The following is a 12,900-nucleotide window of genomic DNA, read 5'->3' as shown; positions in this document are numbered from 1 at the left end:
TTTTCCCCAGTGCTTCTTCTGAATGACTCTGTTTCCTTTCCTCTGGTCCTTCCAAAGTTCCTGTCTTACAAGCCTATTTATTGACATGCAAGTTAGATTATTTATAAAAAAAATTACTGATCTTATTAAGAAAATAAAGGCGGGTAATCAGTTACTTTTCAAATATTTTGTACAGTATTTCTACCCTTGCACATCTATAAATCTGTGGTGTTTAAGCTTATAGCACATTGCTGACCTTTTCTTATTCAGACCTCTCCTACTCTCAGCTTATTTATTTATTTATTTTTCTTGAGCATACTGCCCATTTCTTGATCCCATGGCAGGTATTATATCTGTTTCAAGCAGAAGTACAACATCTGCAGCCTCTCCTAGGGCACAGTGCCCTCTGAGTGAAGTCTTTAGCATGATGACATTCATTCATTCATTCATTCATTCATTCATTCATCCATTTTTTAAGAACCCAGAACATTGTTCTAAAATGTCTGGGTTTTAAAACTGACCTGATTATCTCAGGAGGATGGCAGTTCTGCACAAAGCCACCCTCTCTGCTTATGTGCTCAATGCACTTCTTAGTCCTTTCTTCAGACAGGAAGGCATTGGGCAGCGTGTTAGAGTGTTTTAAGCACATTGAAACAACTACAAAAAAATACCAGCATGGAATGTGCTACAGGAAGTAACTCATTAGAGGAAAAAAACGGGAGCAGTGAAGGATGAGCTGATGACACCAGCAGTATAAAACCTCTCCAATCCATTGTTTCAGTCTGTATTTCCAATACTGCTCCTGGTTCTGTATTGGAGGAGCAGATCCTAGAATGCATGTGCCTGGCCGAAAAGGAAAAACTCAGAAAGGAGGATTGCACATCTACACCTAAACATGAGGGTATTAGTGAAGTGGGTTAGAACAGAATGCATGCCTGGGAAAAAAGCAAAGGGAGCAAAACTGGATGCATCTGCAGATCTAGCTTATCTGAATCTAGATCTGAGACCACTGTGGCCAGAGCTCTCTCCAACACCGGTTGATGCAACTGAGCACTGCTCATCCATCTCAACAGGGTGGAACTGGAGCTTAACCTACCTGCTGAATAACTCCTTTCAGTACCTATTTACAAAACAGTAATTGCAAGACAATACAAAACGCCTTGCCTCATGAAGTTCTAGATTTCAGTGTTTATTCAGATCCATCTCTATGAAAGCACTGATGCTACATTTAAAATTGTATCCACAGGATGAAAACTTTAAACATTTCATTGAAAAACATGGAAATAATTGAGACGTTCATTCCCTTTATTAGGAAGTTCCAGGTAATGTCACAGTGAATTTTTGTCTGTGTAAAAGAGGAAATCTCTGCTATCTCTCATTCTTACAAGTTTAGGAAAAAGCTTCTTTTGGAACTTAATGGTCATTTAGTTTTGTTCTGATGGCCAAAAATAAGTACAGAAATTAAAAAGACAAAATATTGTTTTCTTACTCTAACTAAATTTACAGTGTACATTGATGACAGTGCTCAATGATGAACAAGTCATATCATAATAAAAATGAGCCATAACATATGAGGCTTTGCAAAGTTTGTTTTGTTATTGAGAGCATTGTCTGCAGAGAAAAGCTGTATATATAGGAAAGGGTCTAGCGAATGTCTTAGAAACAATTTTGCATTAGCCCTTAAGACCACTTAATCCAATTGAAAACTGAGCAATTAAAAAATTGAGCTTAGAATATTGCACTTGACTTTCCAATGTTTTTGGACTGAGGTACACCTTTCATTTAGAAAAAAAAATGAAAAGTTTCTTCTTTATTTTGGGAAGAAAAACATGAAAAAGGAAAAGAATATTTTGTATGCAGTAAAATATTTATACTACTGCTCTGGTAATTTAATGCTGCTGTTATTACACTCCTTCCTTGATGGCAGGAGACTTTCCTCAGGTTGGCTGATGGAATTCAGACTGTGGGCTTATGTCAGTCATGTCAGTCATTTGCTTTAAACGCATTAAATAATAAAAGACAAAGAGAAGGAGCAAAAATCAAAGCTTTTTGGGGGGAGCCCTGAAGATGCTGATGTATGCATTTCCCTCTCCAGTCAACAAGCACTGCTCATGAGCTGAGAGAGGAGCCAGAGTTCCACCTTCTCTGCTGTGGTCTTTCCCACACCTCGCACACCCTCTGTGCAGAGCTTGTTTATCTCTGGTTATTTTCCCTGCTCTTTTTAACTCTGCAGGGTCCAGTCACTATCTTTCCCATACGGGTTATAGCTGTAGCTTCAGAAAATCCTTTTTAGTCAGCTCTTTTAATAATGAATCACAGCGTTCATCCTTAATAAGCAATGAAGAGAAGCCATACACATGGGGCAACATTCATCTGCCAAAGAAGAAATACTGCAGGCTACGCTCCCCCAGCCCCTGATCCACTGGTATGAAGAATGAGTCCTCACACCTGGCCAAAATTATTTTGTTCTAAAAACACAGGACTTGTGGAGTTTGCATATTCTCATGAGTGCTTCTGGGGCTGGGGGAAAGCCTTTACAAAACAATCAACACACTTTGCAAAACATTAGTTATGTTTTATTTAGAAATCTAAGTTTTATCTTTCTTTTGTTCTTTGGAGATGCTCACAATTTATCCCCCAGCAGCCATACATCTGGTTTGGAAACAGAAATATTTTTCAGCTGTAGCCCCTTCCTGTGGGGACGTGAAAACTACCTGCTAGGAAACACAGGATGGTCACCTGTGAATCACATATACAAGAATTATACATACAACATATGTCTGCTAAGTGCAATGTCATACGCTACACTACTGCTCAAGCATGTTGCAGTAGTAAGAACTGACCTAATTTCCAAGCTACTCACACAAAATCAAACGGTTATATCAAGCATTGCCATCTAATACACTGTCAGACTAGACATGCTTTACCTGTCTGCATGTTAATTTCAAAGCCAAACCATCAAACACTATGATGAAATAAGATAAATATTATAATGAATAAAACATTTCATAAAACAAAGCCTATAGGGAAATTAGTATATTGTTTAAAATTTCATTGTACAATCCAGTTAAGATGTTCCAAGAACAAAGTAGACTTTTCAGGTTAATGTAACCTATTTTCACCAAAAAAAGTTGATTCAAGAGATTTTGTTTTCCAGCTACAAATACCTCTAAAACGGCTTTGGTGGGGCACATGGTAGTAATGGCACTTTGCATGCTGAGAATAAGAACCCTCCACATTATATAATCCCAAATAATTTCCGCAAACACAAAATAATTATTTCCTGGGAAAGTGCGTTTTAAAACACTTTTAAAACACCTTCAAGGGTGTGACACTTAGTTGAAATAAATTAAAAAAAAAAAAAAATCAGAAAGTTTCACTGATGCTGTCTGCACTGCCAGTCTTTAACTGATCCTATTCCCATGTACAGCTTTTAGCAAACCAAGATAATTTTTTTCCACCCAAATATTGCTCCACTTACAAGTTGGTCAGAGTGGTACTGGATCTTCAGGTACTGCCTAGGAGCTAGGTAACCCAAAGAACAGAGAGCAGAGGGCTGCTCACAAAGGAACACGCCTTAGAAACAGCCACCTTCTTCATCCCTGGAAGTTCACAGCTTGATAAGACAAAGCAAATTGAAGCACAGATGACATCCACCGTCCCTTATTTTCTTTTTTACCCCTTTCACAGACCATTATGGGCAAACCCACACACTGAATAGGATACAGATGCACAATTTTAGCACCTTCAGGTACTCACAAGGGGTTTTAAAGGCAGCAGGCAAGGTAATTAATAGTAAAGTTGGGACCATTTCTAAATTAACTTTCCAGCAACAGCGACCGCAGCCCTCCAGGCAGGTGCTCAGCGGCAGACAGCGGTTCTCGAACGCGAAGCGGGCTCTCACCCTACCTTAAGGAGTCTGACAGAGGGGAGGAAGGCGGCATGGCACAGCTTCCGGATGGTCCAGTTGAGCGGCCGGGGTGCCTCGGTCTGGTTCATGACTGTCCGCAAATCCCAGCGGGAGATGAGCCGCAGACCTGACAGCGCCTGCCGCGGAAGCCGCCCTCCGGGGCGCGGGCATCCCACGCTCGGCGCGGCGCGTCCCGCCCGCGATGCCGCAGGGCAGAGACTGGGCTCGGCTGGGCTGGCTTAGGATGAGCTGGGTTAGGATGGGCTGGGCTGGGCTGGGCTGGGCGCGGGGGGGCAGCGGCAGCCGCCGAGCCGCCTGCATAGAGCAGCAGCCTCCTGCGCGGGTCCGGCGGGGTCCGAGCATGCCAAAGGCGGCCGGAGCGATGGAGGCGATCCGCCCGCGCGGGGCAGGCGGCTCCGGGGCGGCAGGAATACCGGGATGCAGCGCCAGCGGCCGCTCCCGCCCGCCTCCGGGAGCAGCTGGGCTGGCCAGGCTGGCAGCTGAGCCACCTGCCTCACTCATGCGCTTCCCTGGGCCAGAAGCAGGGCAGGAGGAAGCGAATTTAAATAAAGCAAGGGAGGGGTACCTGCACTTTCTTTACCAGAGCATTGCGAGGAGAGGGAAACCGGCATGAGGGGAGGTGGGGCCAAGGCTCAGACAAGAGAGCGACTGAGAGGCGGGGGTGAAATAAATTCACTCTTGATTTACTGATACAATGGCCCTAGGAAGCGTTTAATTGATCTGGCACAGTATCGGTGTGCTAGTGGCAAGTACTTAGAACCTGCACTATGAGGGCTAACATACGCATCCTGGCAAAAAACCCCTCAGACAAAGCCAAACCGATTCAGCTCGTTTGAATATTAAATATGCATACTAAGTAATTCAATCAAAGACATGAAAACGCATGAAGTAGCATTGCTTGGGCAAATCAAGTACTGCAAAATATCTTTCCATTTGGGGCAATAAATGGCCTTCCCAGATAATGGAGATGTTCTTAATGGCAGGCCAGGCAGCTCTCCAGCCAAAGATGATGTACCTTCTTCCCCCTACTTTTTTTTTCTTTTTTTCTTTTTCTTTTCTAAAATTTTTTTTTGGCATGAAGATAACATGGAGGAAGAGTTAGGAACTGTAAAAGAAACCTTCTCTAAAGCAATGGGGATTTTTCATGTTGCCAGTAATAACCAGTTTTTACTCAGATTATGGTTGAAAACACCATCTTAAACTGTACAGCTTCTCAGTAAAGTTTAAATCTCTCATAGCTGAGGTTAGGAAATACACATTCAATTTACTTAACTATGATTCACTGATCTGCTATTTTCACATTTCCTTTTAATCACCATAAAGCACATATATTTCACTTCTATTTATAATTTATTCTTAGAATTGTGTCTACATTAATCAGAAAAGCTGAATAATTGTCCAAATGAAGTGCAAAGAGATGAAGACTACTGTTTCTTTTGAACATAGGTGTACCAACCAGCTCCTCTTCACTGCAGCCTCTCAGGAATTGTATAAAGGTTCTTATTCAATGTCAGTGTTGGATTCAAAAATGTTCTGCCCAGAATATAAAGTTCAAGGACAAAGTGCAAGATTGACTGTGCACCAGAAGAGGTCACACTTGTTCCACCCCACTGTACACGGAAAAATTATGGAACCTCAAACGTACAGGGATTAGACCATGAGTTGTCTGTAGAATGGAGTGGGTAGAACACCAGGAGACATGACTTAGTGACAAAACTTTTGCAGATGAATTTCTGGTTGTGACTGAGCAGCTAGTTAAGATTATACCTATTTAAATGCCTCTTGAGTTCTTAATGTATTTCTTTTATGAAAGGAAGAAAAAAATCCTTGCATTGATAATGAAATTGAACTTGAGTGAGTAAATGCGATTATCTGCAACTTCTTTTCCAAGACTGTATAAAGGAGACAAAATTAAACAAGTAGAAAAAAAAATCTTGACTTAAAAATGGCATGCACCATGGAAGATGTGTAGCATGGTAACTTTGTTCAGCTATAAAGGTAATCATATCCAATGATGAAGCTTTTGGGGTTAACAGTTAAAAGAAAGAAAAGAACTCAACTCAGAAACAAGAACTCAAGACATGGCTTCCCCCTGTCCTACAACCCCTCAAGTAATGCTTAGATCATTTTTCTATGTTTGAAGTTCAGGAAGGAGTTTCCTGGGAAGGTACCATACTCATCATTTGCTTGTCCCTTTCACATCTACTTTGCATTAGGTATCTGCTGTAAAACTAAATGTTCAGCCTTTGTATTTGGCACAAAGAAGACAAAGGAGTCATAGCATGCTGCCCTTCTTTTCAATGAGTAGAGCAATAACTCTCTGAAGATGCTAGGGAGCTAAACACAAGGAAGAAACATAACAGATAGCTTTAATAAACTGAAAATAGTGAGCCCAATGAATCTTCCAGCTTCCACAGAGCTTCCTGTCTTTGAGATGAGTTCTGCCATTACCTTCTTCTGCAAACAGTACCTTAGGGATGAGAGCTGTTATATGCAGCAGTGTTTAATGCACACCAACCCTTATTCACATGTCTGTTTTCCTTGGCCCTGTACCTTGCCTAATCATTTGTACTTGCACAAAGTGAGTGCAAGAATATGAACTTCTGTCAGTGGCAGTGAGGAAGCTCTGGTAGAAGGATATTATCATGAGATAGGAGCTTCACTTCCACCACAAAATCCTTAGGTGTCTTTGGGCAGACCATTCAAACTGCTTGTCCTTAAGGCCAAGCCTTAATTTATTTTTAAGGTATGCTTCTTACCTATACTGGAATGATTTTGAGGCTATTAAGTGTAAATATGAGGAAACTGAAGCAAGGGGATTTCTTTCTACTCCCAGCATGCCCCCACTTCCCTACCCCCATTTTTGGTAAGCATAGATGGTGAAGATTTGGAAAGTACAGAGGGAAATTCTGAAAAGCTTCATTTTTTTCCCTGAGATTATGACAATAATGATTGAAAATAGTAGTGAAATATTTGGAATATGATCTGGAGGGGGTGTGGTTTGGGGGACTTTTTTATTACTTCAGTAATAAGTCAGAAAAAGCCAGAGTATGAGGCTTACATTTCTGTTGGAAAAAGCAAGTGCTCAGATCAGATCAACTCTTACAATCTGAGGCCTATTAGGAGATGCAAAGATGTAGCAATTCCACTACAATTTAAGACCTGCTTTGCTAGATTTAAGAGACAGGGCTGCCACTTTCATATCAAAACATTTTTTCCTCGAAGCATGGTCCCTGAACCATCACTATTCACCTCTAGTTCTTTGTCCCTTGTGAAGGAGCACCTGTGGTACCACAGGAGAGAAAAGCAAGTAGAAGACAAATGCTATTGCTTCCTGCAACACAGACAGATTTCTACTCCTCTTAAAGCTATTGTTCATGGAAAGCATTTTTCTGACCAGCCCTTTTTGGGTCCCTGCAATGTAACATGACAATAATTCTACACTTAGAACACTCTGATACAGTAAAATACCTCTGGAAATACTCCAGAATGAAAACTTTCTGAGAAACACCACAGCAGACCACTCTGAGCACATCAGCAATGTCCAACATTTTCAACCTGATAGCAAAATTAAACAAAAAGGTATTATAAGCAAAACTCAACACTACTCTCCTATCCTGTCCAGGTAACAATTCCTTTATGAAATAAGAGAGGATGTGTAAATGAAAGATGGAAAGGGCAGGACCAGTAAATGAGAGAGATGCATTGGTCACCATGGTAGAAAATCTCTTCTCTGTGTCCACCTGTGGAGAAACAACAGGCAGAAGAGTTTTCTCCTGATATCACACCTGGTTTTCCCATGTACATCCCAGAACAGAATCATAAAATAATAAAATCATAGAAAAGTTTTGTTTGGAAGGGATCTTTAAGAATAATCTAGTGCAACATCCCTGTGATAAGAAGGACATCTTGAAGAAAACCTGGTCAGAGTCCTGTCCAACCTGACTTTGAGTGTTTCCTGAACTTGGGAATCAACCATCTCTCTGGCAGCCTCTGCCAGTACTTTACCCACCTTGCTCTAAAAAACTTCTTCCTTATATCTTGTATAGATCAAGCTTCAGTTTAAAAACCTCTGCTCCTTTTCCCATCACAAAAGCTTGTGACATAACGTCTGTCCACATCTTTCCTATAGGCACCTTCAGGTATGGAAGATTGTTGAGGGTCTCTCCAGAGCCTTCTCTTCTTAGGCTGAATAACAACAACTCTCTCAGCCTTGAGGGGCTCATAGGAGAGGTGCTCCAGCCTGCTGACCGTCTTCGAGGCCCTCCTCTGTCCTTGTGACCCCCAGAGCTGGATGCAAGATGCCAGGTGGGGTCTCAAGAGAGCAGAGCAGACGGGCAGAACACCCTCCCTGGCCCTGCTGGCCACACTGCTTTAGATGCAGCCCAGAACATTGCTGTTTTTCTGGGCTGTGACTGCCCAGGGCAGTCTCATCCACCAGCACTCCCAAGTCATTTTTTTGCAGGGCTGCTCTTGATTTGCTCTTCACTCAGCCTGCTTTGATACTGGGGCTTGCTCTGACCCAGGTGTAAGGTCTTGTTTTTGGACTCTCATGAGACTCCCAATGCCCTATTTGTCAAAATTGTCCAGGTCTCTGGATGGCACCCTGTCCTTCAGGTGTGCCGACTGCACCACTCATCTCGGTGCCATTTGCCATCTTGCTCAGGGTGCTCTTGATCCTGCTGTCCATGTCATTGATGAAGACATTAAACAATACTGGTGCTACTACAGACCCCTGGAAAACAATTCTTGTACAGATGTTGGTCAAAATATTCACCACTACCCTCCAGATGTGACCACCCAGCCAACTCCTCATCCACTGAATAGTTCACCTATCAAATCCATATCTCTCACATTTAGAGAGAAGGATGATGTGGGGACCATGCCAAAGGCCTCAATACAACTTATGTGAGACGAAAGACATCTTCACAATGTAGATAGAGACTTTGTCAAGGCTTCCTTGCTCTTGGACCAAAGGGCTTGCACTTCCCAGTGGGATAGCAAATACCAGAAAAAATAGAGCTACCCTTGCATTTAGAAATAGAGCTACCTTTGCTTACAGGGGCCACCATGGGTCTACTACATAAACACACTGATGTGGAGGTGCTAGTTCTTCATCAGATATTTTGTCCATCTCCTAGGTTTGAGGAGGAAATGGCAGGATGGCAATAGAAAAATAAATAATTCAGAAGCTCTTGTTTCAAAGTCAGCCATAACAAATCCTTCCATTGGTATAGTAAAGAATTCACCTTACTATCCAGTCACTTTGCAGGGCTATTAGTGAAAAAAATTGAAAAGTACATCAATGGATAGCAAGCTGTGATATTAACAGCAAGAGGGTATTTTTCAACACACTCATATTCCAATTTATTTGTGTCCGTTTCATGTGATTTCTTGCAAAAATCAGAGTATAGAAAGATAAGTTTATTTTATAAGGTTTGGATAAACTGCAAGTTATGCTTGCCATAACTTAGGAGAGACAAATTTTATTGATGCTTAACTCAACTGATAATTAAATTATAAAATTAATCCACTGCCCTGACATCTTTTCTATTCATTGCATGCCTGAAGTGGCTTTTCTGCTGTTTATCTCTGCCAAGATATTTCACAGGACTTTTGCCACCTGTTCATAATTCCCTCTTCCCCAACATAGACACACATACTAATGTAATGTCTGTCTGCTTAATAAATATTAATTAAATAACTTGCTATAGGTGAAGATAATTCCATAATTTCAAGCATATATATATATATATATATATATATATATATATATATATATATATATATATTATTGTATGTAGCTATACATCATGTCTTCTGGCAACTGATTAAAAAGATGAAGTAAAGGGTATTTCTTTTATCCCGAGTTTTATAAGGATGTGATGGATATTGAATATAATTATTTTATATGCCTACTACCTTGAGATTTCCTTTGACTGATCTGCATCTGGCTTTTGCCAGGAAAAGCACCAAGCTGGGCTGCCACAAGAGATGTCAGCGTTATCACAGTGCACAGCACTGCAGAGAGCCAGGGGAAGCAGACTTGTGAGAGAGCAAGTGCACTGGGCAGCACAGCACACCCACTCTGCCCCTGTCAGAAGTATTTTTCTAGAGACCCTGTTTGATTGCTCCCAGTTCCAAAATACACAAGTGAAGGGGTCTCAAAGACTCCTCACTATGGACGGAAAATGTGTGTTTGTACAGAGAGGTCATAAGGAGCCTTCACCACTATTTGTGGTTTGTGGTTTCTGCAGCTGCTGATAATTTGCACCACTTTACCTTCAGTTGCTCTCCAAGTATTTGTAAATCTACCTCCCCTTAAATATTGAAACTGTTTCTTTGAATGGTGTATTACCATTACCAGAAATTCCTCTTTAATTGCAGGCTGAAGCCTTTTAGAGTTTATCTTTGAAGGAGGTTAAGATACATAGGCATGTAACACTTATATTTTGGGACTAGAAATGTCCATGGTTGATTGTTACTTAGGTACAAATGCCACATTTTAAATTGCAATCTATCTTAGTTTAAATAGAATTTCAAGTGTAGGCAAGCTGTCAGTTCTTTAACCTCTGCAGCATATGACAGAAATAAGGATGCTCATACATTTAGATTTATGTTTATGCTAAAAGTTTCTTTCCATCTTAGCCATCATGTTCTTATCTGAACTGCTTAACTTTTTGTAAATACTTTCTCAATTTTTACCTATGACATAATTTTCTTTATAATTTCCCATTCAGATAATAAATTTATTTATTTTGGTTTAATGTTTTTTAGTCTTGATTATTTTGCTAGAGAAAATGCAGAAAAAATACAATATTTCATGAGAGCAAATTCACCCTGACTGTTGTGCCTTTCAATGAAGATCCTACAGAACAGCTCTCTTGCACTTCAGATGCAGTATGCAACAAGGGCAAATTCCTCACTTTGGCTCACAGTATTGCTGAACTGGAAAATAGTTTATTACCCTTTGAAAGTAGCAATGAATTACAAAAAAAACTCTAATACTTTCTGCTATGGGTTTATAAAAAACCCAAAATAACCAAATGATATTTTCCACAGGTACAGCATTTCTGCACACCTCTCTCCCACAACTTCTGCCCTTCTCCCAAAGGGGAAGAACCCAAGTGCAGACACCACATCCAATGATGAAGCCTCCTGCAGCCACTTGTCTCAGATGCTTTGAGCACATTTAGAGTTTCATTACTGACCTGTCTGCTTTCCTGAGTATCTCCTTTCACCATATTTTTATTATTTTCTACATGCATCACTGCAGACAGCTAATCCTACACTGCCTTCAGTACTTTCCCCAGCTACTCACTTGGCTGTGTGCCACTGTCCATACTGGTCTGAGGAGCCAATCTGGCCACCAAGCCCTTGTGGTGAAAGGTCTCTCTCTGCACATGCTTCAGTCACCAAAACTGAAAAGACCACAGAGGGGCACCCTCACACTTGTGAGCAAACACACCAGAGGCTGATAGCCCAGAAGAGACACAGCAGGCAGCACGACAGAAGCAGCTGCAAGGAAAACCAATGCAATACAAATAGGTACAGTCCTAGCAAATAACAGCAAAATTACTTGTTAAATTTGGCTTATTACACAGGTACTATGAATTAACTAACTGTATACTTGAACTTTCACTAGGAAATCCTTCACAGAAACTTCAGCCTCAATGAAAAAATAAAGCTTGGTTAGAGTTTTAAGTAATTTTTCCACACACATTTTGAGCAGCAATATCTTCTACTAGGCAATAGGAGGACAATTTATAGAGTTGGTGATCCTCTGCATCCCCTGAGAAATCTGTGATTTTTTTTTCACAGAATAACATAAGAAATGGTGTAAGGCTGAGCTCTTAATGAAATTAAACAAACAAGGAATGGCAAAATCTGGACAAAAATACTTCAACAAGCACTATTATTCAAAATCACACTTATATTCTCCAATAGACACAAATTACTCCAGTGGTCTACTTTAAAATACACTTTCAAACTGATAACTTTAATTGGGTCTATTTTCAGCACTTTTTTCAGTGGATTTTGTTTTGATTTATTTCCAAGTCACACACCAAGTCTGTATATATTCTTTTTATATCCTGGACTAACGAACACCTGCAATTTTACACCTACATTTTCCCTGGAACAATTATAGGCACATCTGGACAGCAACAAACTCTGGATGGTGTTTTCCATGTAGTCTGTTGCAATTATTATATATTTGCATTCAGTGTCACGTTGGGAAGAAACCAAAGCTTGGGGGCTTTTGGACTGGTCACTGATCAAAGCTGTAGGAAAAGTAGCCAATGCCTCTGGAGACAGGAATCTAGTTTCCTAGTCAGAGGTAACAGATGGGTGACACAAAAAGTGCCAGATGAGAGAAACAGTAAAAACCACATCAATTGTATCAAATAAGCTGTAGTCTCAGCTTGCATTTGCCTAACAACTTCCTGAGGCTGATTTTCTTTTTAAATCCCTTTTGTTGTAATAGGATTTGGTCCCTTTTTCTGCTTATATGTAAAGTATTGTGTAGTTCCTTCCTCAATAAAAGCCACAAAAATTTAAAACACCAGAAACTAGATCCTCATTGTTACCTTTACATTTGAATCACATTTGTTTCACAGTTCATAGCCAAATTAAATCAGTCCAGTCCATCACTCACAAACCAAAAAATCTGCCCAAAATGTGTTAATTTTGATGTCAATTTTTAGGTTGGTTATGAAGCCCCATACCAAGTGAATAGCAACAACAATCTCTTATTCATGCAGTTCTAAACTCTTAAATCAGACAGCAGAGTTAAATTGGAGCACAAAACTGTACTGCAGAAGGATCTATAGTTTTGGTTTTAATTTTTTTCTTTTTTTTTTTTTGGTACAGCACAACTGTAGTACTACTCATGACAGACTAACTACTAGTTTATTTAAGGAGACAAGTTTCCATGCTTCACTTCTCCAAAGAAAATACATATAACAATTGGGACAGACCAGCAGAGTCCA

General features: G+C 40.4%; 1 protein-coding gene across 1 annotated transcript in view; it reads right to left on the bottom strand.

Annotated features, from left to right (window-relative positions):
* The window catches only part of TRPM3 (transient receptor potential cation channel subfamily M member 3), a 261,595-nt gene extending 257,617 nt beyond the window's left edge, over positions 1-3,978 (bottom strand). The window contains exon 1 of the mRNA XM_050986919.1: positions 3,889-3,978. Within this exon, the coding sequence (XP_050842876.1) occupies positions 3,889-3,978 (90 nt within the window). The remainder of the gene's footprint in view (positions 1-3,888) is intronic.
* Positions 3,979-12,900: the final 8,922 nt, after the last annotated feature.

This window comes from Serinus canaria, chromosome Z (genome assembly GCF_022539315.1).
Source record: "Serinus canaria isolate serCan28SL12 chromosome Z, serCan2020, whole genome shotgun sequence".
In the NCBI taxonomy this organism is placed as follows: domain Eukaryota; kingdom Metazoa; phylum Chordata; class Aves; order Passeriformes; family Fringillidae; genus Serinus; species Serinus canaria.
This window is presented reverse-complemented; position numbering and strand designations above follow the sequence as displayed.